This window comes from Falco naumanni, chromosome 6 (genome assembly GCF_017639655.2).
Source record: "Falco naumanni isolate bFalNau1 chromosome 6, bFalNau1.pat, whole genome shotgun sequence".
Lineage (NCBI taxonomy): Eukaryota > Metazoa > Chordata > Aves > Falconiformes > Falconidae > Falco > Falco naumanni.
The window spans coordinates 80,300,138-80,318,097 of NC_054059.1; the positions used below are offsets into that span (position 1 = coordinate 80,300,138).

The window sequence follows — 17,960 nt, forward strand, 5'->3', positions numbered from 1 at the left end:
ACATCTCGGGACGAAGCTTCTCTCAAACCCTGTGCAGCACTGTCAACTGCGGAGATGCAAAAGGAGACAGAAAGACCAAGTCCTGGCCAGTGCAGGATAGCTCCTGAGAGTTACTGATTGCTCTTTCATCCTGCTTAAAGTCAATGATGAAGAGTAGTTTTATGATGTTAAATAAGATACCAAATGAGACCATCAAGGGTAGATTATGGCCCACACTGGGGTCAGCTGATGCCCTTATCAGTAACACCCCACCATTCAGACCTTTATTTCTAGTGCCTGCAAGTTACTCTTTCTTCTAATAGTGCAATGAAAGTCATGGAATTTCAATAAATAATTCAGCCCTGGATCTGATTTCAGGTTCAGCATTAACTTTCAGCACCTGGCTGCTGTTAGTTCAATACGTTGCTTAGAGGCATGGAAATTTGGCTGCAATTCATCAGCATTTGCAGAATATACTATATGACCAGATTACTGTCCCTGGCTCTGAGATTGTTAACAGACATTCAGATTCCAGATGTGCACAGATTTAATTCTTACAAGAAAAACTGTATGCAGGATTCTGGTACTGTAATGGGAACCGGAGATCTGCGTAGAGCTTTCTTTGGAGAAACGACTCCTTATTTGCACCTGATCTCTGCTAGAAGCAGGAATAATTCTACCATAATTTGCATTGCTACCTCTTGACAATGATTTATCTCTCATTTTATTTTCTGCAGTTTTCCTGGAGGAATGATTTTTTTTTACATCTCTAATCAGCTGTCAGGATATAGAATCATCAATATTTGAAACAATTATAAATGGAAATGGTGCTTTGTGATTAGCTAAACCAGATTCTTTCCCAGGTTCTTTCTCCAGAGCCCATAAACCCACTTGTGGTTTTTATCACTTATTAGAAAGAAAGTAGTGAATCCAAGGCATGACTCTGCTCTCACTGAAGTCAGTGGAATATTCATCAATAGTGGGAATATTTTATAGGAATATTGACTGTTACAGAATTAGATCAAGTGTATTAGACTATAATCCATTAATAGCTGTGGCACCAAAAGGCCAAAATGAGAGTATGACCCTATAGGCATAAGCTTCCAAAATGTAGGAGCTGCATTCTGCATATACAGGGCATGAACAGCCATCTGGTATGAATATGTTGCATGACAAGTTTATTTGTCTTAAAAAAGGATTTATGGCTTTCTTGTTCAAAGTCCTCACCTCTTCCTATGAGATACAGTGTTGTAGCCAAGATAACCAAGTAGCAGTTGATTGAGCATCTTTACCAACTGAGTACCACTGAGGCTTGACTCCCCAAATCCTGTGACTGAGGTTCCTTCTAGCACTTAAACCCACATACAGAATGCAACCGGTAGATTAAAAAAAAAAGAAAGAAGTTACATGTATAAGGGATGGGGCAAGTTAGCTACCTTTAGCAAAATCCTACAAATTGGATGTTTGTGGTTGAATTCCATAGAACTTCACCCTGCACTGCAAATATACTCCGCTAGAGGGGATTTTACTACCACTCTATGTCTCGCATATGTCTATCCCGAAAAACCTTTCAAAACATACCTTCTAGTTCCACCGCAAGATATTGGCTACAGGCTGAGTGAAATCTGTGTTTGTATTATGCAAAAGGTCAGGAAAAAACATTGTAATTGTCCCTTCTGGCCATTAAACCTATGAGTGAAATTTGGATTGTGTCAAAATCACAGGCAAAATTCCCATTGACTTCACTGGGGCCAGACTTCATCCTGTGCAGGTCAGAGGAACGCGAAAGTCTGTGCCACCAAGCATCTAACACTAACACCAAAAACAAATTTATTGTCAGAGTCACTAATATATACTGTTAGAAAGGATTTTAAAAACATCCTATGCACCCTCTCTGCTCTGCAGCAGGATGGAATAAATCAAGACAGTTTTACCAACTTTTTTCCTTTTGATTTTTTTCAAAACCTCTGCTAATGCAGCTTACACAACCTCCTTAGATAGCCCGCTTTGTGTTTCATTAGTCCTATAATTACACTGGATTTTTTCCCCAAAAAAAAGCTTTATTGTTGCAGATTAAGCAAAATACTTAATCCTATCCTCTGTGGGCATGAGCAACAATGGAACATCATCCTCTTCGTAAAACAGTCTTAGATATGTTTGAGGACTGTCATGCAGTGGTAGAACATCATCTGTACATCACATTATCTTGTTACTGTTGCTTGTAGATGCATATGCTGATGTTTCATATTGTTTGTGATTGATGTAAAAACTCCCTTGCTTCATCTTCACAGCCTCACCAGCTATTCCTCATCTTGCATTTGTACATCAGATTTTGTTCTTCTTACATTTTATACCTTGAGTTTTAATTTCCTAATTTTTTGGACACTGTTTTCCAACTTCTCAGCATTATTTTGGAGTCTACTCCTCTCCTGAGAAATACTAATAACCTCTCTGTGTTTGTTGCTGTCAGGAAATTTTGTAAGGTTCTGTCTATTCCTTCCTCCATTTTGCTAATGGAAACATTAAATATGACTCGCCTTGTTGTAGACCTTTACGGTACCTCTATTTGTTGTGTGTTTCTAGACTAACAGAAAACTTGATTATTACTACTCCGTAAGTATTTTTTCAACCACTCATACAAGCACTTTGCAGAGATTTCATACAGGTCCTATTCCCCTACTTTGTTTATGAAAACACAGTCTGGAACTTGTGCTGGAAACCTTACGGAAGCCAGCTTCTAGATACCTGCTGCTTCCTTCCTACCCGCTGTGCTGGGTACTCCGTCAGAGAACAAAATTTGCTTGGTTTAATGTCATTTGTTCCTGATAAGTCCCTATTCTCTTATCAACTTTACATTTCCGCTCGCGCTTGTGAGCTTACCGTTTAAACATTTGTTCCAGTATCTTTCTATATGTTAAGCTTATATAACTGTCATTTCTTGAGTTCTTTTCTTGCTCCTGTGGCATCTCACTCACAGTGAATTATTGATAGGTCCCTAAAAAAGGAAAGATTTTAAAAGCTGTTCTCTGTGATTACATCCAGTGGCTAATGTGGGTACAGAGGATCCTGTGCCGTGATACTGGTGAGTGACAGGAAAATAATTACTTTATTAGGTTGGAAAAGGCTCAGGAAGAAGTGTAAAAGTTGATGGCTATTTGGCCATCAAGCCAAGAAAGACACATATATGTTTCCAATCCACTGTGTCCAGAAGCACGTGAACTTTTTGCATAATCTGCTAACGAGAGCTGGGATGAGAATGGCAATTTTGGGCTTCGAAGAATTTCATGATTTTGGTCTGAATTGTTCTAAGTCTAAACAACACATTTTGAAACATTCACAGTGTTATTGAACAGAAGCTGTGGGTTTTCTGCAAGGAGGGAAACTGAGATAAGTCAGTGACATTGAAAGGAAATTCTGGCTGGTGGGTGGGCTGCCAGGCAGCCGGGAACCCTGAGAGTCCTGTGCAAGCTGCACATTAGGACCCTGTGCTCTTACAGCTTTGCATGGTCCCGGTACCCTGCCCATCCTCAGCTGGACTGCAGGGGTAGCCAAAGACCAGGACTCCGGGCATATTTCCGAGGTGGTACAGCCAAAGCACTGCACATCTTCACCAGGTATTTGTCAAATTCCAAGTGTGCTCCTCAAAAGAATATTCTTCCAATGGAGATTTGTTTTTCAACATTTAATTTTTTGTCTAGTTGCTCAGGAAGATCACAGTCAGTGATACTCCCAAAGCAAATCTAGAAAATTCTTACTAAGAGTTTTATAAACAGCTTATTCCTTCTGGGTGGCTTATGGCCTGATTTTCCAAGTGTAGAGAGTTGATACTTATGAGAAGTCAGCTGCCTTCAAATTGTCTCATAGGAGCTAAAAGTGCTAGCCACTTTGAAAATGTCAGGCAGCATTTACCACCCATCCTTTAGCTGGTATTTTGCTGACATTAAAAGAACATAAGGACGTGCTATATGTGGTTTGTCTCTACAATACTGCTGATGTTACTTAATGATTCTTCCTCTTCTGGGGGCTTTCCCTTTGTACATGACCATGTGAAAGTCAGATGTGGTATGCAGAAATTCCTCACAGCAGAGAATGCTGGATCATGGTCTCCTAGAAAAAAAATACATTGGTTCCAGCCTTATTGCATGTATCTATATCTATATATATGTATACCTATGCGTACCCACACACCCACACCCCCCCCGTGTTTGTATTTCTGTGTACGTTTTGGTGTGGGAAGTTTCATTATAGTAGATAATCAAAGGAAGTAGGAACTATCAATTTCTTATTAAGTTGGACACATGCAATTAAGTAGGGGATCTACAAATATAAATGAGAACAAAATAATTTCTTAGTCTAGGGTGTCAGACCAGTCTGTGCTTTCCTACTCTGTTGATATTGGTCAAGTCATGTGCCTTTAGTTCTTTAAAGAAAGCAGAAAAGGTGATGGAATAGCATGAGTCATTTTCATGTGATAAGACTATTTACCTGCATCGAGTCTGTAGTTTTCTCAGTCCAAACTGCACGTGACTGACTGGAGTTCTCAGGCATCGCAAAATTTATTTCAAAGCAAAACATATTTCATGCAGAACGTATGCAGTGGCTAGTGGCTCCGACAAAGCTCTTGGGGAAAACTGAGACCTATTTGTACAGGTTGATCACCGTGCATGCTGCTATGCTGCTATCAGGACCTCAGCTGATGTGGCAGATGAATCTGCTTTGCCCTAGGTGCATGGACCAGCTTGAGTCAATTGGTCTTTAACTGTGATTATCCTAAGCCATCATGAAAGGATCCCCAGGCAGCAGCTGACCTGTATGACTGATCCCTTCCCGCCCATGGTGCCATTCATGTGAATATAAAAAGCTGGAAAATAATGATTTACCAAACCTAAAGAAAATACTTGTCATGTATTAACTACTGATGCCTGTGGGGTCTCCAACTTGCAATTCCATCTCCTGAAAATTCAGGATGTCTCAAGAGTACAAATGCATCTTCTCCAGAACTGCAGAGACCTCAGAAGTGCAACAACAGCTCTCTGGAGATCCTCAGTTTCACTGACGTGCTGCTCAGCCAGTTTGAACAGAATGTAACAAGCCAGCTCTCTTCAAATTGGCTGGCAGTGCAGACCTGAGTTAAGCTTATGTACATCTATAATATACGACTGTATGTATGCCAAACTTGGACAACATTTTGGCTGGCTTTTGGGGAGCTGGCTAAAGAATTTCACCACTTCCTTTTTGTTTTGTTACTACCCTGACAGTCTTTCTAGCAAATGCTCTATTTTTATTTGACATATATGCACATGCTCCATTTCCATGTGTGTGTGCTTAGGAATATATTTCTGCTCTATCCTGCCCTCCCTTGGAAGGCTGCTTCTCAGAATTTCTCCTAGCAAAATGAAATCTCGGAAGAAGTCCAATGAAGTTAAAATGCTGCACAGCAAATTTATTACTGTTGTTATAGGCCTCCATTCAGGAAAGTACTTAAGTATGTGCTTAAGTCCCATTGAAATCATCAGGACTTAAGAACATGCTTAAAGTTAAGCATATACTTCCTCTGAATTGGGATGTATTTCAGCACATGCTTAAACGCTTTCCTGAACCAGAGCCACAGTCAACAAGAGTGTCCTGTGATACACAGGACTTGTGCTACAAGATTTACTTCTTACTTGAGACCTACCAGTGCTGCTCTATGAATATACACTTCTTAGCTTGTCTCTCCGTTGGTGGCACTCCAAACAGCTTACTGGCTTTTACATTTGGATGAGAAGTTGTGAAAGAAAAGAGACAAGAAACTGGAAAGAAAAAAAAAGATCCTTACTAAAGGAATACCTTGGCATGTCTGATCTCATGTTGCGGCCAATGATTTTTCCCTACAATGGAGATTTGTGCTATTGTGTGTGTGGTATAATTACAGTTGTTTTTTTTTTTAATGGCACAATAAATAGGATATTTCCTGGCCTGCTCTGTGTTTCGAATAGGATTTTCACTTCTCCTTTGGGTTCTGAGCATAAGGAGGGTAAGTGTCAAAAGGCAGGCACTTTCCCAGTTTTAAAACAGAGGGTGTAACCATGTGTAATGTGAGTCTAGATTTTGATTGTAGGGATGATGAAATCAAATCCCTCCTTAATCCTTAATGGGAAACACTGAGGTGAATTAGCCTGCCTGCTTTTGCTAACTTGTTAAAATCGTTTGGAAAAAGAAATGTGTTTTAGTTCATCAGAAATATCTCCCTACTTTACCCCAGAGTCTAAGAGAGCACCGAACCATTGTGCAGGGTGGCCTCAATGCAATGAAAAATGAAAGGAGAAGGAGAATAGATAACCCTAAATAAATTATTTTCCTGGAAAAAAACACATTGCTTTCTGATACACAACTCCTTCCAGTGCTGCCATTTGTAAGCTGGATTCTTAGTTGTTATTAGGGATGGTATATTGCTTTAAAGCTGCTATGTTTTGGGAATAACTGGAAATGAAACTTGCTCTCCTCCCACCTTAGGGTTAGTTAAAATAATATACAGTTGTCTGTATGCATTGCAGTCACTGTGCATGTACCAGGTGGAGTATTTTTGGAAGAAGTTAGGAAATTTATTCCAGTTATTTTGTTTATGTCAAAGTATTACCTTGAACTTGAGGAGATCTCCCTGTTCATGTCGTTCAGCTATGCTGTGCAGCGATTGGAGGCTCTCGATAGTTCCGCTGCTTCACAAAAATACTTCGCACAAGCTCATAAAATCACCAAGACTTTTTTTTTTTTTTTTTTCCTCTCCCCCACTCCTGAAACCTTCTTAATTTTGTTCCTCAGTAATGTGTCGGTACATCCCCCACTTGTGCACACAAATATCTTTAAGGTTTAATTATTTCATTAAAAATAGCTGAAGGATTTAAGGGGTAGCAACTTATAAATAAAAAAGGAGAACATCTTGTTCATTCTTGCCATTACTCAGTTAGAGACAAGCAGCTGGTATGATGTTAGGGTTTTCCTGATGTGATTATACTGAGTTCCAGGGCAAGACCTTGCATCAGTTGGTGTGAAGCACCTTAACAGCTGGAGATTAAGTAGAAAAGCCTATTTTTTTAGTAGGTAAACTAATAAAAGTAAGCTTGTGTGAAGCAAAGGGGGCAGAAAGTGATGTTTCCAAGCTAGAGCGAAATAATTCTCTAGAAACTCTGCCTCCACAAACTCCAGGCTTTTTTATTGCTAGGGTCCACATATATCCCACCTAAATTCAGACACTCATCAGGTTTAGTCAAAGTGAAAGATTCATCTTTTGGATGCCCACACAGGTGACCTCCCCTTAGGCATCTCACTTAAATTTCAGTGGGATGAGCATTGGCTGAAGAGCCTTACTCAGCAAATCCTCTAATCTGTTTTACTGTTCCACAGTCACTCTGGGATTTTGCCTTGAAAAGCAAATTCACCTGGAAGGTGACGTCGTTCTCCATAGGGAGAAGGAGGTTCTGAAGCCCTTCCCTTTCACAGCTTTGGGACTTACACAGCACTTGAAAAACTCTATTTCCTTGATCCTAGTGCCCACAAAGCCACTTTCCCTAGCTGAAACCATTAAATCAGAAATATCTGGTGTTGCTGGCAGGGAGAGTGCATGTATCATCAACTTGCTCCTTTTATAAATGGTTGATCACTTTTGCTGTGCTTCAGGGAACCTACGTGAGAAAGCTTTTGTGCTGATTTGTGAATAACAACAGGGATAAATGGTGTTTCTCTAGCTTGTCAAGTATTCTTTTCTTTCCATCCACGGTTTGAGTTCTTGATCTTGGTGAAGGTATTATTTAATTCCTGCATTTCTGAGCCCTTAACCTTGGACAGATACATAATAAACTTGTATTTAGGCACTACTGGGGTGCTTTAAGCAAGTTGTTTTTCTTTAAAGCTAAGAGTGACTAAATCTGGGAAGTCTGTGTTCTTCCTCCTGGGAGTTAATAGACTTCACAAGGGATCTTGAGACACTTTGATAAGCCTTTGAAGTTATTACCTACTAAAGTTTTGCTCTTGCAGAGCGCTGAACGTTGAATTACTAACTGCTGTTAGAAGCAATGAGAATGGATTCACAAAACTGATAGAGCCTTGCCTGTATTTTCTGCAGAAAAAAAGAACTGAATTTATTGGATAAATTGTGTTGCTGGGGAGATTTTGATTCTGTTCCCTCCTCTGTCACCAGTTTGCCTTGTGATTTGTGGTAGCATTTTCAGTTATGCCAGTCACATGAGATCAAAACCCATGAGTCAGACTCCACCCAAATCATGAGCCTGGCTTCCACATCCAGGAGCTCTGAACAGAGATCATACGGTACTTTTTCTTTAGTTTATCTTTTGTTTCTGGAATTTCCTCTGTCTATTCCCAGTATGTCTCTAGCAATTACTGTTTCCCACTCTTTAGGAAGTGTTGGGAAGATATTTTGACCATTTGGGGCTGTTGGAGGCCTCGTTTGACTACACAATTAATTTTATTTTTGATCTCCAAGTGAATCTTGTTTCTCCGAGACTTCATGTCTTCTGTCCCCAGTGACTTCTGCATCCCTTAGCTTCACATGACCCATCCCTTCTTTTTCTTCCTTGCCATTCAGCTGCTCTGTCCCTACTTTAGTCCTCCCTGTTATTGAGAAGGTCTTTCACCATTGCCTTGGAGAACATGTGAAAAGATGCAGATCTGTGTAGCCCTTGAGCTTTCTATGAAAATATATAATTAGAGGCAGCAGGGCAATGGTCTCCATGAGTCTTTTTCCTGAAAAAGATGAAGTTGTTACTTGCAGCACAAGAAGCGGGTGATGATGACATGCAGGAGATTGCCTCCATGCAGGATGGAGACCTGTGGGAAGGCTGCAGCTTTGCGTGTTTTTGTGAGACAAGATGCTTCCCTCCCAAAGTATTTGCAGGACTTGGCAAAGCAGGGTTTTACACTCACTTTGTAGGGAGTCAGGTGAAGAATGCATCAGAATCAGTGAATTTATAAGCCAAAGTAAATCCAGAGAAGGTAAGATGAGAGTCAACCCTTCTGTTTACAGTCTTTTGCCCTCTAATTCAGTCATCAATCTGTTTTTCTTCAAATTTTAGGTTTGTAATATATTGTTCATAGACTGCGTTAGCCAACTCCATTATGAAGGGTGTGATTATGATTGAGATGGTGAAAAAGCCAAGGGTAAATCTGGCATCGTATCGCTGTTTTCTCCTATAGCATTTGCCTCTTTTCATGAAGGGTAAGAAGTTAAAAGTTCTTGGCAATGGTTTAACAACCCAAAGCCAAATCAACAAATGTGACTTTACAGTAATTATTGTATGCAATACAGTGGTGCCTGGTATTCCCATGGTAACATTGTCTTTATTTTGCCATCACATTTGCAGAACAGAGCTAACTAGTTAATTAATAAAATTTCGCAGAACTAGGCTACTCACACCTCAGGCAGATGAGGAAATGCATCTTCTTTTGCTCATCCTCATGTCATGCCACGCTTTAATTCACATTGTTTGCTGGTTCTTTATATGCCATGTGCCAGGCATATTGCAGATCCGTAATTTCAGGTAAAAGTGCAGCCAAACTGTACTCCCATATCCAAGCACCTCTAGAGTCTGAGTGTTTGAAACAAAATCTGAACCCAGAGAAAAAAAAATTATATAGCCCTAAACTTTAGAACGAGTTGCCTCCAAGCCTTGAATCTACAATCTTTCCATATTTTGGTGGATGGAAATCTAGCATTTGTTTTTAAATCCAGAATCATCAAAAGCTGTGTTCAAGACATAAGAAAGGTTCCCGACGCTTACCAGAAAATCTTTCAGATAAGCATTTCATCCACAAGGCCTGAATTTGTAGCAACTGGACACATCTCAAAATGTTTCTAGTTGTGCTGTGAATGTTTCATAGAACTGCAATAATTAGAAGTGATTCCTTCTTTAAGACAGAGAAATGCTACCTCACAGCTTGAATATTAATAAGATAAAATTTATGAGAGCAAACAGAGTAATATAGTATTTTCTCCAAAGGAAAAGGGCAAATTATTTGCTTAGCTCTTTCATCAGCCGTTCTTGGACACACACTGTGTGCATAAAATACAGTTATGCAACCCATGTGGGTCAACAGCGGAAGGTTGGTTGCTTCACCAGGATTATAAGAATCTTTTAAACACAATGGCACCACAAATTAAAATGGAAATCTATCAAAACCATTATCGTCCCGAAAGCTTTGGCCACAAGCATAATTATTGTAGAAGGATGTTGTCCTTGGACACAGCTTTGGCTCAGTTTAGCTAGTGTTATTTGTATCCCTGCATGGCTCAAAGTCAGAATTTGCATGGCTAAGGACCATAAATTTTTAGAGGAAAAAATAAGCTGTTTCCTCAATGCTAACATTAGCAGTTTTTTATTGTTTTGTAGTGGTTTGTAGGCAACTCATTAGGTACTAGAGATAGGAACGGACTGAACATGATGGCTGAAACCTGCCTTGAATCTCAGAAGGATTCAGATGGAGATTTCTGCCTGGATCTGGTTGTTTGTGTCTGAGGCTGTTGCTTTACTGGATGTGAACAAGAAAGAGTGAGTGCCCAGGGTGCTTGGGTTTAAATCTAGATCTGAAAGCCCACATTTTGCACTGAAGCAGATGTCGAGCTGACAACAGCTGCAGTCCACAGACTTAAATAGAGTAAGAAACCTGTCCTGAGTTTTCTAGTCTGTCCACAAAGCAGGCAGTGCCAGAAGGATGAGAGCAGTTGAAAGGATACACAGTCTCCTGGATGTTGCTTGCCATCTGCAAGGGAGACATCTCTTTTACACAGAGCTGCCCTCCAGAGAGGCACCGGCTTGCTTTCTCAAGCTGCTGATGAAGGCTGAATCCTGGAGTAACTCCATTCTTGTGTTGATGATAAACTGTATTAAATAACAGGCACTGACAGTTATTTTTAAATGGGTTATTTTTCTTTCAACATCCAATTTTCCATCTTGAGGGAGGTAAGTGACTAACAAGTCTGAAATCTATTTTTCCTCTCTTTCCATCCCTCAGGCTGGTATAGATGGAGAAAGCATTGGAAACTGCCCATTCTCCCAGCGTCTCTTCATGATCCTGTGGCTTAAAGGAGTTGTGTTCAACGTCACCACTGTTGACCTGAAAAGGTAAAAATTGTCAGTTTAATTTAAAAGAGTTATCTGATCCAGTGTTTTCCCTATAGAAAGGCCCCACCAAGTTCAATCAGATTTGTATCTAGCCTAGAGAGTCTGCGGTGCACAACAAAATAGTTGGGATTCAGGTTTGGGGTTGTGTTTTTTGGTTTTTTTTTTTCACTTGTGGAATGTTTTTATATTAAACAGGGTGCTTGGGGTAGTTTCAAAGTTTTCTAACCGCAAACTACAGGAAAAAAAAGAAGGGCAAACTGATTTTGTAGGAACTATAAATATCTGTGCAACCACCTGAACATAAAGATCAGTGATTTCATGACTTTTTCTCTCTCTGCAGAAAGCCAGCTGACCTACACAATCTGGCTCCTGGGACCCACCCACCTTTCTTGACTTTTAATGGAGAAGTCAAGACAGATGTTAACAAGATTGAGGAATTCTTGGAAGAGACTCTTGCACCTCCAAAGTAAGAACCTGGGATTTTTTCAGTCAATATTCCATTTCCTAGGAATGAAAGATGTCCTAAGAGGAGTTCCTAAAAAGCACTCCCTCCTACAATCTTTACTTACAGGAGTAATATTTATTTATGAAACTTGCTGGCTTCAGTGAGATGACTTCCATGTGTGAAGGGTACTTGTATGACTAATGACTGCAGAATGTTTTCTCTGTACACATTTCAGGATGCCCTTGTATGCAGAATTAAGGAGACCAATACTAGAAAAATGTTGTAGGGGTCTGGTGTCCACATTTTATGAAGCTAAAAATAACTTGGAATAGGTGCCATGAATTGCCACACAAAATATCTGTGCCAGGAAAAGCATTTTACAGTGAAAACCTGGAGGTTTCTGAGCTGTACGGTGTATTAGAAAGGCTGGAAGGGGGCTGATTACAGAGTATGAGAGGCTCTGGAGGCGGAAAAGTGCTCATTATTCTAGTCAAGAAATGACAAGAGCCCATGACTGGAAGTTATAATCAAACTAATTCAGATTAGAAATAAGGCACAGATTTTTTTTTTTGTATGAATGATTAACCACTGGAACAAGCTACCAAGGAAGGTTTTAGATTTACCAGATATGCCTTAGTTAGTCAAACATTTTGGACTTAATACAAGGATAATGGGGGAAAAAAATCGTTGGCTTGTGATCTGGACCTTACAATCTATGAATCAATGAAAATTGGCTTGATTCCATATGGAGTGTTTTACCTCCAAGTGAATCAGCAGCTATAGGCTAGTCTTGAGGCAAGAGAGCAGATATTTAAATTTTCTATACTCTGGTCCAAGACCACTGAAGTCAGTAGGAGCTGTTAGTTTGTGTTGGTCTTTCAAATTGATATATTCCTTTGCACCAGATGTCTATAAAAAACAATTCAGAGACTGAAAACTTTGTGTTTCTTCACCTGGGTAATACTAACATGCCTTGCTATTATATCCTGGAGTACATTTTCAGCGCAGGGAATTAGACACAACTGCCATTCATAATAGAGGGAGCTGACTGCCAAACTCCCCTGCACCTTTCTAGAAATTTATGCTTCCTTCTGATTTAAGGCCACAGTATCTTGTATCATGGCAACATAAAGCACCAGTGCAATTACCTTTGTCATGAAGCCATCCCTGTGTAACTATCCAAACGCCCGCCTTGACAGACACAGATATTATTAAGAGGGACTTGCCAAGCTGTTGTTTGAAGATAAATGACAGTGTTAATTGCAGTTCCTTGTACAGGGCTTTTTTCTTTCTTCTTGTAAATTATGTTTGTAATCGTCACTACCTTTCTGGTAACAAGATGTTACTCTCCACACTGTGTCTCCCTTTTCAGGTACCCCAAACTGGCAGCTAAGCACCGGGAATCAAACACTGCTGGAATTGATATCTTTTCCAAATTTTCTGCGTACATCAAAAATACCAAGCAGCAGGATAATGCTGGTGAGTAGGATCATTACCAAAAGCGCCAGGGAGTTTTTGTGCTTTGGAGTGGAGGAATTTTGCCATTCTCCCATTCATTTTATTGTAAACTCTGTTCATACGACACCAGGTACGGCTGCTGATCAGCTGGAGATGGTTGGTTCAGTGGACTCAATTCACATGGCCATAGCTGAATTAACTACATCTACACAAATAAATAAAACAGGCCACAGAGTGTTAGGCAGCCCCTTTACCAACTGCCATGATGTGGCTCCTGTCCATACAGCCCAGCTTCATCAGCAGAGCAGGATCCCATAGTGATTACTGGAAGTGGCTGGTGGCCTGTGCCACCTCCTCTACCCTGCCCGTGCACTGCTTAGAAGAGTGTGTGTTGACTGGAGCCAGAACTGTGCTAGTACTAAAAATCTAGCAGTGAATGGCTGGGTGAGAGCACCTCATGTCATGACCCTTCATAATGTGTTAGATGTGGCCATCAGACTCCTGGCCCACTTATCTCATGATTATGTGGTGCTGTTACAGCTAATTTCCTCATGTAAATGGAGTTATATCAAGACATTAAATATAATTAAATGAAAGATGAGGCTTTAAGAAATGTAATTGCACTCTGTAAGTTCCAGACTTCCCCTCACCTGTTTGTATGTCCAAAGAAATAACTCCCTTCAACCCTGAAGCTGGATGCCATGCATATTTACACGCATCTTACTCTGTCTTAGTGAAATTGCTTCTCTTCTCCACATTCCTGTCCTTCCTGAGCAGCAAGACTTCAGCTAGTCTAAGCTCCTGTTGCTCCGTAAAAGCTAATGGATTTATATTGCCATATCCCTTGAGATGATCTAATGGAATATTTGCAGTCACTCACTAATGTACATCTTACCTTATATTACTAGTTTCACAGAGAAACCTAAGGCATGTTAAACACCATGAGCTCCTATCATATCGTTCAGAGAAGACTAGATATTTTTCATGTTTCAGCTTGGCCACAGAGCTCATCTGTGTGATTATTTCATTGCCTGGGGCTTACCCATGAGATGAAAATGGGTAAATGATGATTTACATCAGATAACAATCTGCTCCTTAATACTGTTGTGTTGTTAACAGAAGGAAATAATTATAGTGCTTTGCTTCTCAGGGATGCTAAAAAGTTATTTTTTTGTCTAGTGCTAATGGGGTGCTCAGCTAAACTCTGTAGGAAGTTGTAAAAGGAAGATAACTTAAGAGTTAGACTAAATAGATGTTACAGTGAAAATAAAATATATTGGCCATTTACAAGGAATTTTTATGGTCTGCTCTGCAACGGTAAATCTTAAATTCAGCTGTGCTGCTCCATGCATTCTAAACCAGCTACAGGTATCTGTCCACATGCATAATCCCAACACATCGTTTCTCGGTGACTCTGCAATATGCAAATCCCTGGACTCGTAAGGGCTGGCAGCTCAACCCAGTAATTAATGGCTGTCCTAGAGGTGTCTGTATCTGGCCATAGGCAGAACTGGAATTCCAGGTCAGATGTCCCCTACTGTGATAATAAGGAATCTAACCCTGCAAAATCTTCATGATCAGGTCTCCACATTTTTAATAGCTGCATTGTGATTAATGGGAGCTTTCCCTAGCTCTGCCTAACAAACTTGGTTTACGTACTCTTGAAAATAAGAGAAAAATGCATCCCAATGGCAATTTAGCACAGCAAGGTTATAGAGAAAATTGCTGTTAAGCTGCAGGAGAGCAACAATCTTTGTTCCCTGCAAACGTCTTCACTCTATTTTGTTAGGTGGTTTGTGCCCTTGTGGTATCCAGACACATTGCAATCGCTGAACATACCGATACACAACTTTCCTCTTTGAAGTAGAGAAAAGTTTTTAGCTTATTTTTTTACAGCTGGAGTGCGGCAGTGCAAGGACAATAAGGCAGAAATGTGCAGAGTATAAGTAGTACGTACATGTTTTTTCTAGCAACAAAGTACCTGAGGACCTTGGAGTCCTTGGGACTGTCAGCACAGACTTGGGCCATGTGGGAAGCAGACCTCATTTTCAGCAGAATAATTGACTTTCAGTTTTCAGGGGCCAAGAAAGAATAGCTTTTCCTTTATCCCAGGGACATTTTACCCACTTTCTTATCTGGTTCATCTGAACATAGAGCAGTTATTCGGAAGGCTGCTTTGGATAGCAGATAATGAGTTAATTAAAAGGTAGTTGGGTTAGATTTCTTGAGCAGCGAAAAGACTAAGTGCAAAAAAGAAAGGACAACACCACTGTATACATATTTCCTAATGAACCTATTTCTTTTTGATAGGTATTTTTAAAAATTGCAACACCAATCAAAAAGGGATCTGGGGCTCTAGCCCTGATTTGATGCATGCCATTTTGCAGCAGTTCTGGTGCATTATCTTTCCTATATAACAGCAGTAGTAGTTGCATATGGTTCTCTAATAATAAAAAGCATTTTGTAAACATAAAATTACTTAGGAGAGTGTCCACTTCCCTGTCTCCATATGAATATGTGAGAATATTGATATTGTCATGAATATCATGAATAGGTGAGATCCAAAAAGAACAGAGATTGCTGCTTGTGTTTATCTTAATCAGTTAGTGTACACCCCAGCTCTCAGATAAAGATAATACATGTCTTACAGTCATCCTTTATACTGTCTTCTAGCTGCAGCTGACTCAAGTGCTTGGGTTAACCTGGAAAGCCACACCAGTGACTGGACATCAGTTGCATATGATCAAAATACATGAATAGAAAAAGACTTGTTAATAAATAAAAAATAGAATGGATAACCCAGACTGTTATATATATATAAAAAAATCTTTATTTATTTTAGTTGGGAATAGGGGAATGCTGGATGCCAAGTAAGCTAAAGCTCCAACCATTAGGTTGTTTAAATTATGTTCTCTTAACTTGGGAGTCAGGGAGGTGAATTCATTAATTCATGGGCTATCAGGTTATGAATTTGTAGCATCAGCCTATCTCTAGCTATGAGAAGTGTGGGTTAGGTGTAATTATATATGGTCATTCTTCATAGCGTACTGGTTTAGCAGAGACCATGAGGTCTAAGTAACATGAGCTCACACTACAGCCTGTGGCTATTACATCTTTGTTGTGGAAAAGTGGTGTAAAGTGGTTGGAATAATTAATGAGATTTATGCAGTATGAGGAAACTGGATGTGAAAATTAATGAGAACCTAATGCACACCAAAGATAAGCCCAAGCTGGTGTTCCTCCCAGGAGGGTTTACAGCCAGGGTCATGCAATGATTTCAGACTTCAACTGATGACATCATTTGGCTATGTCCTTGTGGTGTTCACCATCCTGAGAGGTGGTGAGATGGCACTGAGCAAAATGTTTTGGGTTGGGTTTTATTTTTTTTTTTTTCTGATAGTGGGAAAATTACTGAAGAAAACAGAATTTGTGATTTCTTGGTTTAATGTGTGTCTGAATTCTTGCATGTAAATGAATAGACAAAATGATACGTACGTCTGTCTGTAAGATTGTGATACCCTCTGCTGGCAAATATGTGAATGCATAAAGCAAGCAGCTTTACAATCAGGGCTGAAACATCCCCTTAACAAAATAGGTTTCCTTCTATCAAGACAGTTTCCTCTTAACAAAGGCCACAACATCAAAAGAGAAGTGTTTCATAGTAACCTATCAATTTTGACAAAGTTTTCATGGAAAAAAATCATGTTTTTTCTGGATGAATTAAAATTACTTTGAAGTAAAATGCTTTAACGTTACAGAGAAAAACAGTACTTTTTTTTTCTGTATTCGTGCAGTATTTCATTAGCCACACACCGTTATGTTTTATGCCTGGCACAGAAGCAGGTGATAACCTTCTGCTGTAAGTCTGTATGGCAATATGTTATTGATCATGATTCTTTTACTTACCAAAGGTATTTGGCAGCTAGGCTGCCCTGATTTAATAGTTCCCTGAATTTCTGATTCTTTTTTTCCATCTTTGTTTTCCTAACTTTTCTGTCTTATAATATAAAAACGTTGAAAGGTTTGGAACGGGCTGGCGAGGGCTGTAAGCCCAGAAGCAAACACACTCATGCCATATCAAAGTCCCACCACTTTTAAGCTTCTTGAAAGGGAAGGAATTGATTCCAGATTCTCAGGATGTGGCAAGCTGTGTTTAAAGAAAGTGTGTGCGTTTATTATTTCAAGTCAGTTCAATTACAACGGGCTTGATTCCTTCCACCCCCTGTGTCACTTGATAATTTTATAACAGGCCTCTCTGAAGGAATCATCTCATTGTGGAATTAGATCCGTGCCTCACTTCGATAGCACAACTGGGTTATTCAGTTCTCTGGCCGCTGCCACCAAGCTTTGCCACTTGGACTTAAAATGACAAGTGCTCATTCACAGAACAGGAGTCCTTGGGAGAGTTTAGTGGCAGTAGTCTTATACATTATCTCCTCGATGCTCTGGCTCAAGGTTTCATGGCCAATTTGAGAGTTTTGGGGTTGGTTAGTGACTGTTTAATACCTAGAAGGAGATCCTGTCTGAGCACAGGAAAGCAAACCAAGGTCTTCTGTGCTTACATTGGTTCCTTTGGTTGATGCTGAGCCAGTCACTTAAGCTCTGCACAGTAACCAGGGTAGCAACAATTTATATATTCATTGGAGGAGGATGAAATTTAATTAATTGGAATGCTGTGTACATATTTGGTATCCTGCTTGTTTTTTCTTGTGAGCCTGTGTACTGCAAACCAAGGGGACAACCTATAGTAAGCACCCATTAACTGTCCTGCCTAAAATTGTAAGTTCTTTGGCTCATAGAATGAGCCCTTTGATTTCATTTATGAGTTTAAAAAGTTGTTCTTGAATTGAGTTCTTAGGGGGCACCAGCTCCAGTGTGGGTGGGCGCATTCATTAGTGGTACGGAAGGATATTTCACTGTACTGCTCTTCAGAAGGCACTGAGCTGGGAGACCACCAACATGAT

At 39.9% G+C, this 17,960-nt stretch overlaps 1 protein-coding gene across 2 annotated transcripts in view; it reads left to right on the forward strand.

The window, feature by feature from the left end:
- CLIC5 (chloride intracellular channel 5) overlaps positions 1-17,960 on the forward strand; it is a 95,916-nt gene that overhangs the window by 51,539 nt on the left and 26,417 nt on the right. For both annotated transcript variants that reach the window (XM_040598795.1, XM_040598796.1), the window contains exons 2-4: positions 10,984-11,093; positions 11,434-11,559; positions 12,911-13,017. In XM_040598795.1, the coding sequence (XP_040454729.1) occupies positions 10,984-11,093; positions 11,434-11,559; positions 12,911-13,017 (343 nt within the window). The remainder of the gene's footprint in view (positions 1-10,983; positions 11,094-11,433; positions 11,560-12,910; positions 13,018-17,960) is intronic.